General features: G+C 44.6%; 2 protein-coding genes across 2 annotated transcripts; one reads left to right on the forward strand and one right to left on the reverse strand.

The window, feature by feature from the left end:
• The first annotated feature begins 337 nt into the window (after positions 1-337).
• Positions 338-2,646, forward strand: PITX3 (paired like homeodomain 3). Its single transcript, XM_027851862.1, has 3 exons — positions 338-1,231; positions 1,405-1,610; positions 2,053-2,646. Exons 1-3 carry the CDS (start codon positions 1,114-1,116, stop codon positions 2,644-2,646), a joined length of 918 nt encoding a protein of 305 aa, XP_027707663.1. The 5' UTR covers positions 338-1,113.
• A 607-nt stretch (positions 2,647-3,253) lies between these two features.
• ELOVL3 (ELOVL fatty acid elongase 3) lies at positions 3,254-8,115 on the reverse strand. Its single transcript, XM_027851863.1, has 4 exons — positions 7,848-8,115; positions 6,182-6,313; positions 5,508-5,659; positions 3,254-4,928 (listed from the first exon to the last, which is right to left on the reverse strand). Exons 1-4 carry the CDS (start codon positions 7,931-7,933, stop codon positions 4,492-4,494), a joined length of 807 nt encoding a protein of 268 aa, XP_027707664.1. The 5' UTR covers positions 7,934-8,115; the 3' UTR covers positions 3,254-4,491.
• Positions 8,116-18,358: the final 10,243 nt, after the last annotated feature.

Raw genomic sequence — 18,358 nt, forward strand, 5'->3', positions numbered from 1 at the left:
GCATCTAGTTATTTATTTAGGGAGAAGGAAACATCAACAGATGTCTGTCTGAATGTGTGTGTGTATGTGTGTGTGTGTGTGTGTGTGTGTGTATGTGTTCATATAGAGCCCTCTGAGGATAAACTTTTCTTTCTAGGACTTAGACATTGGTATAGATGGAAGTAACTATAGCCACTGCCTCCTAAGGCCATCACTTTTTATCTCACTTGACCAGTAAGGAATATTGATGCATCCCACTTTGGTGCAACTCATAAATTACCAGGCATTTATTAAAGTGCCCACTAAGTATGGTGCTCAGCAACAGATACAAAAATGAGACAGTTTCTGCCCTCAAGGAGTTTATGTTCCATAGAATATCTGTGTGAAAATAACCATGTTCTCAGAGGAGTAAATACAAGATCTATACAGAATAAATACACAGCAATTTGGAGGAAGGTGATAACTGGGGGAATCTGAAAGACCCCTTGAAGGATACAGTACTTCAGCTGAGCTCTAAAGGGAACTAGGAATTCCAAGAGGTAGAAATGAGAAGGAAGAACATTCCAGTCATTGGGGGGGTGGCCTATTCAAAGGCACAGAGGCAGAAGATGGCACAATCTGGCTGTAGTATAGAGTGTGTGAGTAGGGGGAAGATGTAATCAGCCCAGAAAGATAGTTTGGAGTGAGAGTGTTAAGGGCCAGAAGAGATTATATTTTATCCTAATGGTAATAGGGAATAACTAAAGCTTCTCCAGCAGAGGAGTGACATGGTCAGACCTATGCTTTAGGAATATCAATTTGGCAGTTGCAAGGAGGATATTGGAAAGGGAAGAGTCTAAAGGGCCAATATGTTGACTACTGCAATAGTGGAGGTGAGAAGTGATAAGGGCTTGAACTAGGGTGATTATTATGAGTAGAGAGAAGGGAACAGATGCATGAGATATTGTAAAAGTGTAATCAATAAGATTTGGCAACTGTTTGCATATGGGACTGAGAATGAAGAGTCAAGAATGATTCCTAGGCTGTACAGCCTAGGTAACTGGTGGGGTGGGGGTAGGGCCTAGGTTGCCAATTTAAGGTTTCCTGCTGACCACCCTTCCTCCTTGCCTCCAGAGCCACCCTGCTCTGGGCCCCATGGAGTTTGCCCTGCTGAGTGAGGCTGAGGCCAGGAGCCCTGCACTGTCTCTGTCTGACGCCGGCACTCCCCACCCCCCTCACCCGGAGCACAGCTGCAAGGGCCAGGAACATAGCGGTGAGTGAGAGGGTCTTTGCTCAGAGGCCTAGAATAGAAGGTGGGCCCTGGTGAGGGGCTAGCTGGGGCCTAGGTTGATCCTTGCAGTGATTGGAGGAGGACACAGTGGCCTAGACATAGTGAAGGACCTGGGTCCTGCCAGGGTGACTTTGTCCTTCCTTACTCCCATCTAGATACGGAGAAGGCCCCACCTCAATTGCCCGGAGGGTCCCCAACTGAGGATGGCTCCCTAAAGAAGAAGCAGCGACGGCAGCGAACGCATTTCACCAGCCAGCAGCTGCAGGAGCTGGAAGCGACCTTCCAGCGAAACCGCTACCCGGACATGAGCACCCGAGAAGAGATTGCAGTGTGGACAAACCTCACCGAGGCTCGAGTTCGGGTATGGGGGCTACCTCTTCCCATCCTCAGCAATTCTCTTCCACCCTAACCTACCCTACCTTATCCTACGCTACCCTATCTAACCCTCTTCTGCACTCCCCCGACCCTCCTCCTATTCCTCCTTACCAATAAATACTTCCCTACACTCATACCTGGACCCACCTAGCCTCCCATGGCCAGCTTCGCCCCGCCTCCCGTGGCTCCACCCTACCTGGTCCAACCAATCGTCTTCCTGCTCCCTAACCCTGCCCCACCTTCAGCTAGCTCCTCGGCTCACCTAAGCTAGATCCATTGCCTCCTTTCATCGTTTTGTCTCCCCTTAGAAACAATGCCCAGCTCATTTTCCGTATCCCCTCGACCCTGAATTCCTCTGACCTCTACTGTTTCTCGGTAGCCCCATGCTACCTGCCCTTTATGACCCCCGGGTCCCCTCGTGTCCTCAGGTATGGTTCAAGAATCGCCGGGCCAAGTGGCGGAAGCGAGAGAGGAGCCAGCAAGCTGAGTTGTGCAAAGGCGGTTTCGGGGCGTCGCTGGGCGGGCTGGTGCCTCCCTACGAGGAGCTGTACCCCGGGTACTCCTACGGGAACTGGCCGCCCAAGGCCTTGGCCCCGCCGCTTGCAGCCAAGACCTTTCCGTTCGCCTTCAACTCGGTCAATGTGGGCCCCCTGGCCTCGCAGCCTGTGTTCTCTCCTCCCGGCTCCATCGCCACCGCTGCCTCCATGGTACCCACAGCTGCTGCGGGCGCTGCGGGCGCCGTGGCTGGCCCAGGAAGCCTGCAGGGATTGGGCGGGGGTCCTGCGGGGCTGGCCCCGGCTGCCGTGTCTTCGGGGGCGGTGTCTTGCCCCTACGCCTCAGCAGCCGCCGCAGCCGCCGCTGCCTCCTCCCCTTACGTATATAGGGACCCGTGTAACTCAAGCCTGGCCAGTCTGCGGCTCAAAGCCAAACAGCACGCCTCCTTCAGTTATCCCGCAGTGCCCGGACCGGCCCCTGCCGCCAACCTCAGCCCGTGCCAATACGCCGTGGAGCGGCCAGTATGAGCAGCCGGTGCCCCCTCCCCCAGCCAATCCCACCCGCCCACCAGGGGCAGGGCAGCGGACAGATCAGCTCGGCCTAAGACTGCAGTTCCCCAGGGCTTGCTCAGCTTCACCCTCTCGGCCCTCCCAGCGCCTGGACTAGAGCACCACTTCTTCTCTGGGAAGAACTGGGGCGGGGGGCAGTCCCCATTCCACCCACTGGTCTCTACGGTACTCTGAGTGACAAACCGGAGGTCCAGAAACAGTGGCTCCAAGCCTGAGACCGGGAAGGGTGGCTAGATCACTGTGAGCCCCCCCGGGGGATATATGGGGGGGGACAAACGTTCCGCGCAGCTCGTCTTGGACCCTTTCAGGTATCCCCGGCTCCCTCCCCCTCTCGGTTTAAAAAGAAAAGAAAAGAAATCAAATAAACCGGAGACTCCCCTGCCACCTGCTGATTCAGTCTGGGGTTCAGCCTCCTTGGGCATAATCTAATCCTCTCATCACCCCTCCCCCAAATAGGACTCCTAACCCTACCTCGCTAGGTGGAGGTATTTAACCCCCACTCCCCTGCCCCAACTTCCAAGCCTCAGTTTGCCCTTATGTAGAATGGGAAGAGAAACCTGTGGCTTAGTGGGAGAAAAGACCAAGGCCAGGGAGCGCTAGAGCAGAGGTTGAAGACATGCGAGGACCAGCCTACTCCGTCTGCCACAATCAATGCGGACGCGGCTCCACCTCGTGGCCGCAAGGGGAACTGCCACCAGATCTGGCCTGATCACTTCAGAGATCAGAGGGGATCAGAGACAAGGGGATGGTGGAAATAAGAAGATAGAGGGTGTGTGCATTTGTGTGACTCTGGGAGTATGTATGTCACCTCATCATAAACCGAGGGAGTATGGTGCAGTGGAAAGAGGCTGAAGGACCAGAAAGCAGAAGTTCTAGGGCCCCAGTCCTGGACTGGTCACTAATTTGATGAATCACTTTTTCCAAGGGTCACTCCCTTCTCTGGACTTATTTCCTCATCTAGTACCACTCTCTCATTTTACCTTCTACTCCTAATATTCTATGAGTCTATAAAGAACATTTCTTAAGTGACTGTTATCTATATCTGTTGTCTGTGTGTGTATGTCCCTAGCAGTGTTTATGTTTGCCTCTATGTATGTACATGTGGGCTCCCTGTTCTTATGGCCAGTGTTTTCTCTGATAGGTTCCATCTCAGTTACTGCCTCTGAGTTGTCCACAGTCATCGTTGGTGCTAAGGGCCATCAGTGTCTGTAGATTTGTCTGTGTTTCTATATATATTATTGTTCATACAAATGTGTGTGGGTATTTCCACATCTAGGCTGACCTCCACATATCTCTCTTACTCCCAACTGTTGATGCCAAACTCTCATGCTAAATTTTCCATATGGGCAAAGCAGATCCCACTCCAAGGAGCACTTCTAGTAGGGGAGAGAAGGCACATTTTTTAGATGTTTAATTTTTTAAAATATAGCAAGAAGAATTAAGATTTCTCAATAGAAATATAAATAACCTCAGAAGGCCAGGGCTACTTCTCTATGATAGGACCAGCCCTAGCCTCCATCTTACCCAAGGGCCTGAAAAGCGAACATTCTCTTTGGCCTTCACATTAAAAACATAAATATCAAATTATGGGGCTTTTTTCTGTGTGTATGCATGGGAGGGAGCACATCTTGGTAAAATTTCCCTTCCCTCCACAGGAACACATTTGACTAGCAGGGGATCACACAATTATCCCCAGAGCCTGACCCTGTTCTTCATTCCCTCCCTCAGGACTTTTCCCTCACTGAAAGGTCCCCTTCCAAAGGAGAGGGGTAGTTGGCTCTCTTACTCTTTAAATCTCTGACTTCACTGGCTCTTAGCCTTGACCTTAGCCTTGGCTTGAACAGTTCTGAAGTAGGCCCAGTAAAAGAAGTTCAGGAAAAGGGCAAAGTAGGCTAAGTACATTGCAAAAGTCCAGAAGAGGAATTGCTTAGAGTTGTGGCAGGCACAATCCTTGCGCCAGAGGAAGCTCAGGATGCTAACAGAAGCCCCAACAAACATCTGTGAGATCTGCAGAGTGGTGATGATCATAGGCAGAATTTGGGGGGGTTTCAGACCCAGGGCCTTCACTGTATAGTAAGAATACATGACAGCATGTATGCCATAGTTCATGGTCATGAAACAGTAAGCACCTGCCCCACCATTCTTGTAGGCAAAACATGTGTACAATAGCACCGTGCTATGGTGGAACCAATGCAAGAATAGGAGCTGCTGCTTCCGAAGTATGATGAATGCGGTGTCCCCTGGGGATGGGAAGAGAGGGAGGGTGAGAGTCATGACTGGGAAGCCTCCTCTGCATTGAACATTAGGAACACCTGCCCACTTCCCCACATAGCACTGGGTTCCATTTTTTCCCACACAACACCTGAGAAGTGGGAACAGCAGGAAAGGGTAAGTCCCAGAATGAGAAAAGGGGTTCTGGGGGTAAGCATCTCAAGGTAAGAAGAAGGTCTATTATTATTACTTTTACTCTTAATAATAACACTGATGTAGCACTTCATTTGCAAAGCACTTTCCTCACAACAGCCATGTGAGATAGGTAATACAGGTACTATTATCCCCATTTTATAGATGGATTACCTGGAGCTTACAGAGATTAAGTTCAGGGACAGGTAGCTTCTGTGTAACACAACTGAACTTGAACCCAGATCTTCTTGAAAGCAAGACCAATGTTCTTTTCACTATAGTAAACTGTGTTTCAGGGTAGGGGCTTTCTGAGAATGGGGAGAACATTTCTGGGAAGTGGGGAAGGGATTCCTAGGGAATTCCTAGGTGGGAAGGTGACTTCCACAGGAATTTGGCTGGTGGAAACTGTAACTTACCGAACTCCACAATTTTGCTGAGTACAAAAAGCGAGGCCCAGAAGCATGCAGTGGGGTTAGTGATGAAGCCATGGTGGCACAAGGAACTCTTCAGCCCCCCCCACATCAATATAGCTCCTAGATATTTCCATGTCCTCACAGCTCCCAGGATGCTGAAATAGCCCAAAGCCAATAAGCCCTTTTTCCTTGACTGTCCCTGACCCCACCTCCCACTTAAAAGGGGATCTCCATTTATAGGGTGGAAGATCTTATAGGACAGGGGATTCAGAGGCCTGAAAGGTATGAGAACCTCAAGGGATTCTGAGAGTGTCAGAGACCATGAGAATATAGATGTGGGGATTCCAGGGGTGGCAAACTCCTCAGAAAGCATTGAAGGCCTAGAAAATTAGGGACTTAAAGGGTGGGGGAGGCCTAGAGGCAAGTGGAAAATGGATTAGGAAACAGTGGGGGAGAGGATAAAGAATCCTGGTAAGGAAGGTGCTGGGCATTGGTGGCCCAGAAGGTGGGAGAATTAGAGATTTGTTGTGATCTGAGAAATGGAAAGAAATGGTTAGGGGCCACTAGTGATGAAAGGAGATTGGGGGTCCAAGGGATAGAGGTGGTGAACCTTAGGGAAGTCTAGAACCCGTGGGATATGGAAGAACGTTAGGAAGAATGGGACTGAGAGACAATACCTGAAAATGGCAAGGGTGAATGACCAAATGGTCAAGGGCAATCGTAGATTGAAGCCTTTTCGGTCCTTCATATATCTCTGCCCCATGAAAGTGAACATTAGATAGATAAGGACGAAGAGAAAGGATGTTGTCCTGGAAGGGTAAGAGAGATGGATTACTAAGGCACTGTGGGAAATCTTTTTGGGGTTGGAAAGGACTTTTCCCAAAAAAATGCCAGCTTAAGGTTTGGGAAATGTGGACAATTAAAATCTCCTGGTCCTGGTAGCACAGTGATTTGGCAGAGAAGGCAGTTGATGCTAAAGGAGTCAAGGTTTGTTTATACCTTTCTGAATGTTGAGGGTACCTTCCTCATTTGTGCCCTTCCTCATTTACACACTCACTAATATCCTGCTGTTTGTCCCCAGGCTTCTTGTTTACCTCCTGCACTCTATGTTGGGGCAAGAAAACCACCCGTATATCCATTCCTCTCCTTCCCTCATTGCCAGGGCCAGGACCAGCCTCCCATCTGCCTCAGAGATTTTGATTGGTAATGGCATGTCTCTCCTGCTTCCTGATTTAGGCACTGGTGTGTGTGTGTGGGGATCGATGGGAACAGGAAAGCTGAGGGAGGAAAACTAGTGAGCAGAGCAGACATCTCCTCCTTTCCCAGTTCCCTAGACAATGGTGTATTCAGGGCACAAAATGCCAATTGTGAAGGGTGGCTGCTCACTCAGAGGGACCAACCCCACCCTGAGCCCCTGGTTTCTAGCAGCCCCATGTTCATCTCCACACAGAGAGATTAACAGACAGTTGTATATACATATATGCTGACATATACAGATACACATGCATTTTTACAGACAGAAAAACATACACAAACCCATAGAGTAAATCCTAGTCCTCCAAGATAAAGTTCTGGAAAGCCAGGAAGAGATATATACATAGAGGGAAGAAAAGGTACCCTCATCAGGACTGGTACTAAGCCTGGCTCATAATTATCATCACCTGAGAGCCAGAGACACCTACAGTCCTCATTGGACACATCTACTACGTGGCTCTCCCAGGACATAAGGTGAGAGGAAGAGAGTATGGAGTGGGATAGAGTATGGGAATAGGGGAAGAACTAGCCCAGGTGGGAGATGTGGGAAGGGAAAGCAGATCAATACAATCTGATTCCCCACTGGCTCTTGTTGTTCCTCTCTCTCTCTCTCTCCTTCTCTCTCTCTCAGTGTTTATTTTTACTTCATCTTTCATCTCATTTAAGTGTCACATGGTCTTTTCACCTGGACCTCTCTACCTTTCTGGGGGTAGGTAGGATGTCTGTCCAGTCAACCCTTGGAGGAGAGCTGCAGTGGAGTTTGAGAACTTCCCTCTCTCCCCACACACTCTGTGGAACTTGGCCTCCCAAGTAGGTTATAAAGTCCTTTCCCACTTCTACTTACTACCTTCCACCTTTCCTTTCTGTTCGTTCTCTCTGATTCTTCTCCCCTGCCCCTGCCCTTCTGAGTAGGGAATTGCTTCCGAGAGGGGAAGAGAAGCAGGAAATCAGTTCCTTTGGAGATCATTCTCCAGCCTTCTCTCCTAAGCCCCATGACCTGTCTCCCCAGCATCCAAGGAAAACATAAGAGTGTAAGTCCTGGCTCAGTTATGCTTGTTCCCCGGACAGGGGCAAAGGGATTTTACTCACCAATATTCACACAGCAAGGGTCGAAAGTTCACTAGCTTCTCGAATTCGTAGGAATGGATAAGCATCTCTTCTAAGGAGTCGTTCATTTCTATTTGCTGCAGGACCTGAGGGAGCAAAGAAAGGGAGTAGATGCGCAGAGAGGAATACTTGAGGGAATGACTCAAAGATAGAAAGCTCTGCTACACTTAATGTGCCCTAGATGGAATGACCCCGGGAACTATGGGGCGATGTTAGCACGAGACCCACAACAGCGAAGCACTCAAGAGCAGCAAAATCCCCGCCACAGGCGCCTCTTCATTGAGGTATATATGCATGCATTGCCAAGAAACTTGGACAGCGGCCCAGAGGCCGGCATCCCACCCTGCCTCCGGCTGTTGCCCAATCCCGGAGCGTGCACTTGCCCCGGTCCTGTCTCCAGCTCTTCGATTGGCTGCCCCAGTAGGTACCACTTGGACTCTGCCCCGCCTTGGCGCAGTCTGAGGCCCCAGCTTCTTACTCCGCCCCTGCCTCACCCTGCCTCTCCCAAAGTTCCCAGGCTCTATTCCTGAATACTGACCGCGTCTGTGTCCTGGTCTTCACAGTCTATGCCTGCGTTGTCCTCCCACCCCCACACCTCCTGGCCAAGCTTGTCCCTTTCATCCAAAACCCCTCATGTGGGTCCCCGTCGGGTTAATTACTGCCTCTCTGGCCCCTTTAGTGTGTTTGAGGAATTAACCCTTTCCTGTTTGACAGGAAGTGAGAGTGAAGGCAATGTATTTCCTCTGAGCAGGCCCTGTGGCTGGACCAGATTGAGAGCTTTCCGGGGATGGGGAGGCCCATCCTAGGGAAGGGTAGGAGGTGGGAAGTGAAAAGCAGAATGAGCAAAATTTCTAATTAGGACTGGCCGAGTTCACCCACAGAAAAAGAGTATGTACCTGAACTTTGGAGGGTCTATTAGAACACCCCCCCAAAATTCTTGGGATTTTAGGATTTAGATTTGGAAGAGACCTTACAACCCCCTCATCACACTTATTACACCTCTCCCTTTGTACCTGCTGCAGGCCACTAAGGATATTTTTCTTTTGAGTGATTCAAGGGAGGTTAGGAAGAAGCAACTAATAGTGGGGTTGTCGGTGGTGTTGTCTGGGCAGTTGTTGATGAAGCTTCCATATTTCTTTGATCATTTCTGAAGCTTTCTCTTCTCCTTGGAGGGAGGCAGTGGAGAGAAAGATAAACAGGGTCACTCATTGGCCCCCCTCCTTATCTCCTCTCCTTGCCAGCCTAGTTCCACAGAGGACAGGGTGTCCCTACCTCACCTCTCCGAGGCTCAGTGAGCTACTAACCAGCAAATCCAATCCAATCTAATCTAATCCCCATGGCTGTCCTGAACTAGGTTTTGGGTCCTGAAGAAAATGCTAAGGAAGCAGGTGAAAAGTTACATGATCTTACTTAACTTTCCTGTCTAGATTAGCTCATATGTGTAATCACAATGGTCCTGTGAGGGAGGAAGGGCAGAGTTTATTATCCTCATTTTACAGAGGAAAAAGCTAAAGAGGGAAAATGAAATACCCAAGATCACACAACTAACTGATCAGCCAATATTTCAAACGGAAGCTCAGTCTAGATGTTCTACGTCCTAGTCCAGGATTTCTTCTACCATAAGATGGGGGCCCTTGACTTGGTGGTATTTAAATAATAATTCATGATAACACAGAAGACAGATAGTGGAGTAGCAGAAGGTAATATAGCACTAGGAATTGGCAGCCTTGAGTTCTAGCATAGACTTTGTCTTCTCAGGGCCTCTAGCCTAGTCCTCTGCTACCAACCTGCAGTGCAACTCTTGATAAATTACTTCTCTTTTTGTTTGTTTTATGGTGGTTGTTTCTGTGAGGCAATTGGGGTTAAGTGACTTGCCCAGAGTCACACAGCTAGTGAGTGTTATGTGTCTAAGGCCAAATTTGAACTCAGGTCCTCCTGACTCCAGGGCCAGTGTTCTAGCCACTGTGCCACCTAGCTTCCCTTATTACTTCTCTTTTTGGTACCTCAGTTACTTCCATTTGTAGAATGGGAGGATTGAACTAGACAATCTACTCGATTCCCTTGCTGTCTTAAGAACCTTAATCAGACGAATAAAGAATCAGATGTCACAAGACCGAAGATGATGGTCAAATAGATAAACCTGCCTCACCCCAGCAGAACTTGGGGTACTGGGGCAAAAAGAGATTCATTGTGTACACTGTCCCACCACAGAGAATACTGTGCCCCTGTCCCCCCTCCCTCCTCTTCTTCCTAGAGGGAAATTGCAGAATAATGTTGAATCAATCAATCAATCGATCAATAAACACTTAGGAAGCACTTATGTGCTAAACCCTAGGGATACAGTGAAAAAGCAAAAACAGCCCCTTCCCTCAAAGAGTTTACATTTAATAGGAGAGACAAAATACTTATAAACAGGTTCATGCAAGATACATAACAAAACTAATAGCTAGTCTTTATAGAGTCCTTTTGGGTTTACACAGTGTTTTTACAAATATTATCTCATTTTATTCTCACAACAGCCTTGGGAGGTACATGCTATTATTATCTTCATTTCACAGATGAGGAAACTGAGGCAGGTGAAGTGACTTGTTCAGGGTCATAGAACTAGTAAATGTAAGATTTGAACCTAGTTCTTGCTGATATGAGGTCTAGTGTCCTATCTACTGCACTACCTAGCTGCTTGTACATATAAGAATAGATGGAAGTAACCTTAAAGAGGATGACACCAGTAATTGGGGGAAGCCAAGGAGAGGGGGGCATGGGGTGGGGGAGTGGAAAGAGAGGGAAAGATCTCTTACAGAAGGTGAACTTTGGAGAGAATATCAGACATAGGAGATATTGAGATAGGAGATGGAGGTTGTATGTGAAGAGCAACAGGTAAAAAAGTATGGTTGGATCATAGAGTTTGTGGAGGTGAGTAATGTTTGAGAAGACTGAAAAGGTAGGAAAGAGCCGGCTTTAAGTGACAAAGGAGTTATTTCATTTTAGAGGGAATAGGGAGCCACTGCAGTTTATTGACTGAGATAGGGGAGTTGAGATGGTCAGACTTGTACTTAAGGAAAATCACCTTGGCAGATGTGTGTAGTATGGATTAGAGTGGAGAGAAGCTTGAGGCAGGCTAGGTAATTAGAAGGCTATTGGGGCAGCTAGGTGGCGCAGTGAATAGAGCTCTGGCCTTGGAGTCAGGAGGACCTGAGTTCAAGTCCAGCCTGAGACACTTGACACTTACTAGCTGTGTGACCTTGGGTAAATCACTTAACCCTGATCGCCTCACCAAAAAAAAAAAATTAAATTAAAAAAAAAAAAAAGAAAGCTATTGCAGGGACAGCTAGGTGGAGTCAGGAGGACCTGAATTCAAATTCAACCTCAGACACATGATACTAGCTGTATGACCCTAGGCAAGTCACTTAACCCCAATTGCCACACACACACACACACACACACACACAAGAAGACTATTGCAATGATCCAGGTGAGAGGTGGTGAGGACCTGACCTAGGGTGGTGGCAGTGAGAATAAAAAGAAGGGAACAAATGGAAACAAGTTATAGAGGTAAACAGGACATTATTTGGCTAGATGCCAAAATCCATTTAGATAATGGATGTGAAAGGAATGAAAAGGAAGATACCAAGGCTATGAACTATGAGGATGGTGGTGCCCTTGACAGTAATAGAGAAAGTTAAGTTTTGGGGAAAATATAAGTTCTGTTTTAGACTCACTGAAGGTGTTTCAGATGTGACAATGGCCATGGGCTAAGTTCAGGAGTGATTTAAGCCTGACCCCATAGATGGGGGCTTTTAAAATATGTGTAGATATGTATAACCTAAGTTAAATTGTTTACTGGGGCAGGGAGGAGAGAGTGAGAGAATTTGGAACTCATTTTTTATAAAACAAATGTTAAAAATTGTTTTTATGTGTAATTGGGAAAAAATAAAATAGTCAAAAAATATGGGCAGAATATTTATTTTGAGTCTTCAACTATTCTTAACTGAAAGCATTTTTAAACTTATTTATTTTTAACATTCTTTTCTTTTTAAATTTTAAGTTCCAAATTCTCTCCCTCTCACCCCTTCCCCACCCACTAAGAATACAAGCAATATATCAATTATACATGTGAAATCATGCAAAACATATTTCTATATTTGCCATATTTCAAAAAAGACAAGAAAAATAAAGAAAGTAAGAAAATTCTATTTCCATTTGCACTCAGAGTTCATCAGCTCTCTCTCTGGAGGTAGATAGCATTTTTTCATTATGAATCCTTTGGAATTTTCTTAGATCATTGCATTAATCAGAGTAGTTGATCATTATTATTTTTATTTTTTTTGGCTAGGCAAGGGGGTTAAGTGACTTGCCCAGGGTCACACAGCTAGTAAGAATTATGTGTCTGAGGCCAGATTTGAACTCAGGTCCTCCTGAATCCAGGGCCAGTGTTCTATCCACTGTGTTATCTAGCTGCCCCTGCAGTTGATCATTATTGCAACATTGCTGTAGTTCTCCTACAATGATCTCCCAGTTCTTCTCACTTCACTTTGTGTCAGTTCATATTGGTCTTGCTATGTTTTTCTGAAACCACACCCCTTGTCATTTCTTATAGCACAGTAGTACTCCATCACAATCATATGCCACAATTGGTTCAGTCATTCCTCAGTTGATAAGCTTCCCCTTGATTTCCAATTCTTTGCCACCACAAAAGGAGCTATAAATATTTTTGTACATATAGGTAATTTTCCTTTTTCTTCTATGTCTTTGGGATACAAACCTAATAGTGGTATTGCTGGGTCAAAAGGTATGCATATTTTTATAGACCTTTGGGCATAGTTCCAAATTGTTTTCCAGAATGGTTAGACCACTTCACTACTCCACCAGCAATTCATTAGTGTACCTATTTTTCCCACATCCCTTCCAGCATTTGTCATTTCTGATAGGTGTGAGAGGTTTTTATTTTCAGATTTTTTTTATTTTTTCAGAATTGTTTTAATTTGCATTTCTCTAATTAATAGTGATTTAGAGCATTTATTCATATGACTACAGATAGCTTTGACTTCTTCTGAAAACTGCCTGTTTGTATCCTTTGACCATTTATCAATTGGGGAACAACTTTTATTTTTATGAATTTGACTCACTTCTATACTCAGTATAGATTTGAGAAATGAGGCCTTTATTAGAGAAACTTGTAAATTTTTTTTGTATTACTTCATTGTCTATGGTACCTTTTAGCATAATGCAGTTTCCCTGATTATCTCTTAATTGGGTCTATTTTTACTTTTGCTTTGTCTGAAATCATGATTGCTACCCCTTCCCTTTTTACTTCAGCTGAAACATAATATATTCTGCACCATTTTAAGTCTGTGTGTATGTTTTGTTTCAAGTGTGTCTCTTGTAAACAACATATTGCAGGATTCTGGTTTCTAATTCATTCTGCTGCTTCTGTTTTATGGGTGAGCTCATCCCATTCACATTCACAGTTGTGATTACTAACTCTGTATTTCCCTCCATCTCATTTTCTTCTGTTTCATCTTTTTTCTCTCTTTTTATCCTATCCCTCCTCAAAAGTCTATTTTGCTTCTAACCACTGCCTCCCTTAATCTGCCCTCACTTTTATCATTCCCCCCTTCTCTTATCTATCCTCTTCCCCTCCTATTTACCTATTGAGTAAGTCTCTTTTTTTTTTTTTTGGTGAGGCAATTGGGGTTAAGTGACTTGCCTAAAGTCTCACAGCTAGTGAGTGTTATGTGTCTGAGGTCAGGTTTGAACTCAGGTCCTCCTGACTTCAAGGCTGGTGCTCTATCCACTGCACCACCTAGCTGCCCCATAAGTTGCATTTCTATATGCAACTGAGTCTACATATTCTTCCCTCTTTAAACCAATTCCTGTGAGAGTAAGGCTCAAGCTTTGCCCATTCCCCCCTATTTTCCCCTCCACTGTGACAGTTCTTCCTTGAACACATCTTTTATGTGAGAAAATTTTCCCCATTCTACCTTTCCCCCCTTCTCCCAGTGCATCCCTCTTTCTCATCCCTCCATTTTTTTAGGTCATTCCAATATAATCAGCTCACATTCATGCTCTCTGTCTATGTAAACCCCTTTTAACTGCCCTGATAACAATAAAGTTCTTAAGAGTTACATATATCATCTTCTCATATAGGAATGTAAATGATTTAATTTTTTAAGTCCCTTTGGATCACTCTTTCATGTTTGCCTTTTTATGTTTCTCTTGAGTCTTTTGTTTGAATGTCAGATTTTCTATTCAGCTCTGGTCTTTTCATCAGGAATGCTGGAAAGTTCTCTATTTCATTGAATGACCATTTTTTCCCCTGAAGGATTATATTTAGTTTTGCTGGGTAGGTTGTTCTTGGTTATAATCCTAGCTCCTTTGCATTCCAGAATATCATATACCAAACCCTCCTCTCTTTTAATATGGAAGCTGCTAAATCTTGTGTGATCATGACTGTGGCTCCACAAAGTTTGAATTTTTTCTTTCTGGCTGCTTGAAGTATTTTCTCTTCCACTTGGGAGCTCTGGAATTTGGCTATAATATTCCTAGGAGTTTTCATTTTGGGATTTCTTTCAGGAAGTGATCAGTGAATTCTTTCAATTTCTATTTTACCCTCTGGTTCTAGGATATCAGGGCAATTTTCCTTGATAATTTCTTGAAGCATCATGTCTAGGCTTTTTTTTTTTTTATCGTGACTTTCAAGTAGTTCAAATGATCTCTTCTTGATTTATTTTGCAGATTTGATGTGATATTCTACATTTTCTTCTATTTTTCATGCTTTTGACTTTGTTTTATTGTTTCTTGATATCTCATGAAATCATTAGCTTCCACTCACCCAATTCTAATTCTTAAGGAATTATTTTATTCAATGAGATATTTTCTGTTGTTTTCCACTTTGCCAATTTTGCTTTTTAAGAAATTCTTCTCTTCAGTGGATTTTTGTGCCCCTTTTATCATTTGGTCAATTCTTTTTTTTTAAGATGTTATTTTCTTCAGTATTTTTGGTACCTCTTTTTACCAAGCTGTTGACTCTTTTTTCATAATTTTCTTGTATCATTCTCATTTGTTTTCCCAATTTTTCTGCTATAACTCTTATCTCTTTCCTTAACTCTTCCAGGAATTCTTGTTGGGTTTGGGTCCAATTCGCATTTTCTTTTGTGGCTTTTTTGTAGTTGTGTTCACATTGTTGTCTTCTTCTGATTTTATGTCTTGGTCTTCTCTGCCACCGTTGTTGCTTTTTATGGTCAAATTCTTTTTTGGTTATTTGCTGATCTTTTCAGCCTATTTCTTGACTTTGAACTTCATGTTAAAGTTGGGCTTTGTTCACCTTGGGATGGGGAGGCACTGTTCCAAGCTTCAAGCTTTTTTGTGCTGTTGTTTTCAGAGCTAGCTCTATGGATCTGTGAGTTTTTGGTGTTTCTAAGGTGGTGTGATCCTGGGAGAGGTGTGGTCACTGATCTCCTGGTCTGCACTCTGGTCTTTACTGAGGAAGGGTCCCTGGTCCCCTGTAGCCACATGCCCTAGCGCTCCTACTGTGACCAGAGTCACTGCTCCCTTGTGACTGACCACCAGTGCTCCCCTTTGCCCTAGAACTTTGACCCAGAACTGTGTATGGGCAATAAAGTTGTCAATCAATGTCAGCTATACCCAGTGCTAACGAAGGATCCCCTGTATTCTTTTTCTGAGCAGTTGTCTGACTGATTTACATTCTCTGGGCAGAGAGCTCTTAAAGCTGCTGCTGCTACTGTGGCTGCTGTTGCTATGTGGGTTCTGGACAGGCCTCCACCTTGGTGCCACAAACTTCTGCCAACCTCTTAAGTTTTCATAGGCTGGAAAAAATTTGACCCCAAATTTTTGTTGATTCTGCCACTGCAAAATTTGATTTGAGGAATTATTTTAAGATTGTTTGGAGAAGAATGTTGGGAAAATTCAGCGGGGCAGTTGCCTCTGGTTCTGTGTCTTCTCTCCCAACTGGAAGTTTTTTAAATGATCACTATGTAGGGATTAAGTGTTATGTATGAGATAGCAGAAGGTGTCTGAAGAAGGTCACACCTCTATCTTCCAAGGGTAAAGGTACCCTCCGGCTACTCTCACTGCATAACCAGCTCACCTTCCTTTCTATTCATACATGTTCTTAACACCACTTTTTTTTTTAAGTTTGTTTTGGCCTGGACCTGTGATTTCCTTCTTTTAGACCAACTTCACCTCATTTTAGACATCTTGCTTTCATGTTCCCTCCATCTTCTGAATCTCACAGAAATCTGGTTACTCATACATGATATGACATCCCAGATCTTTCTTTCCAAAAGGAAAGTATCCTCTGACTCATTGGTCCCAGAGGTGGAGTCAGAATACTCCTTTCTCTCCATGCTGCTTCCCTTTCTGCCTACTTTGAGAATAGGCTCTCCCACTACTGCCATCACTCAACAACTTCCCCTTCAAGATTCTTTATCCAAATTTATCACCCAGTAACAATCCCAGTGACTGTTATCTACCAGCCTCCTAGGGATAGTCCTCCTTTTTCAATGGATTCAGTACCTGGCTCTCAACCCCCCTTTTAAATCTGAACTCCTACCTTCCTTCTAGGAGAATCCAGATAATGCAAACCAAGGCTGATCCCTGGAATTTTAAGATCTTTAAAAAACTGCTAAGAACAAAACAAAAAACAACTGTTGGAGTCTTGTATGTTTGTTTTTAAATTTGGAATGTGGGAAGTCAACTGGAATTTTACTTCATGGATTTTATCATAATTCTTTGTCATAAGCCAGAGATATCAAATAGGAGCAATTCTCCCTAGTAAAGGCTGAATCAAATTAAAACGTAATTGGGAAATATTTAGCAAAAGAAATAAAAATACAATAGAACATGGATAATGTTAATATGTGATTTTCTAAGTCAACATGTGACTCACAGGGATCCTGATAGGCAGTTTTATTGGTTGTTTCTATTTGAGTTTGACACCACTAGTGTAAGCCATTGGTGGAGTCACTTGAAAGGACAGATCTAAATTCTCTCCAGGAATTGAGGGAGGTTTCTGGAATTGGGGATATGGATAGGTATACCAATTACATCCCATTTCATGAACTAAAGACAAGCAGAGATGCTGCATCAACTTATAAAATTTCTATCCTAACTGTGAACTATTAGAATTGAAACTCTCTCTCTTGAATTTCCAGTTAATGAGTCCCTGAAGAATAAAGAGCTCAGGCCCCAGCTACATTTTCCCAATCCTAGCAGAAATGGTTACTGCATATACATTTCAGATTGACTGCGTGTTCTAGCCTTGATCTATCTCTGGCTTTGTTGCTGTATGACCTGCTGCATAGGGGGACAGAGTCATGCCTACCATAGGGGTGGGGGAAGTCAAATCCTAGCAGGGTCAGCGCAGTAGTTCTCAGGCCTACAGAACTACTCTGGATCATCATGGGATAGAAGAGCTCGGGCCCTGGTAGTGGCAGCTTTCCTGCCCCAGCACAGTGCCTGGTATATAGTAGGCACTTAATAAATGTTTATTAGATTGGATTATTGGAACCTGGCAGAGTGGGCAGGAGGCAGAGATTGTGGTACCAGAAGTGCCTTCCAAAGGACAATGAGCACAGATGTGGACTCTAAAAGGAACATGCCTAAGCAGCAGTGGACAGTGGATCAATTCCCATCAACAGTACAGTGACAGAAGAGTGTCCATGGACATATGCAGTGGCAAAAAGTAGGTTCATTGCTTACTGAAATAATAGCCAGAATTTATACAGCAGCTTGAAGTTTGCAAATATAGATGGGTTATATGTTATATCATTTGAGCCTCATAATAACTCTGGGAGGGTGCTATTATTATCCTGTTTTACAGATAGGGAAACTGAGGAAAATGGAGGGAGGTTAAGTGACTTGCCCAGGGTCACACAGCTAGACAGTATGTCAAGTAGAATTTGAACTCAGGTCATCCTGATTCCAAGTCTGGCCCTCTATCTACCTAGCTGTATCCAGCAGCTAATGTTTACATCAGATAATGTAAAATTGATTGACATCTCCACAGTGATGCCAGCATAGTATCCAATGACCTTTGTGCAACTCCTTCCCAGTAAGGGCTTAGAGAAACAAGGGGTGACTGTTGTTGGGAAGAGATTTGTATTATAGCAACAAGGGAGAGATGAAAATATTTAACACACAGAAGAAAGGGGCAGTCCCTCAAAGGCCTCTTATAGAGCAAAGATTTTATATTTTCCCCCAAGGGGGTGAGATGAATGAAAAATCTTAGAGACAAAGTTTCTGGGTAATTAAAATTCAATTTATTAATTAGGCTAGCTGGCAATCAATAAATTGATGGTCAGTGGTTTTTCTCAGTAACTGAAGACCCCCAATGGAGAACCTTAAATACTTTTCTGAAAGGGAATACCCCTGACAAGTCAAAATCAACCTTGATAGGTGGGCATTTAATGAGGAGGTGGGCTAGAAATCTTCAGCTCTTCCTGCTGAGAATGTGGCTCATGAATCATGAGACT

The sequence above is a fragment of the Vombatus ursinus genome, unplaced genomic scaffold, assembly GCF_900497805.2.
Source record: "Vombatus ursinus unplaced genomic scaffold, bare-nosed wombat genome assembly UNPS02009205.1, whole genome shotgun sequence".
Classification (NCBI taxonomy): Eukaryota; Metazoa; Chordata; class Mammalia; order Diprotodontia; family Vombatidae; genus Vombatus; species Vombatus ursinus.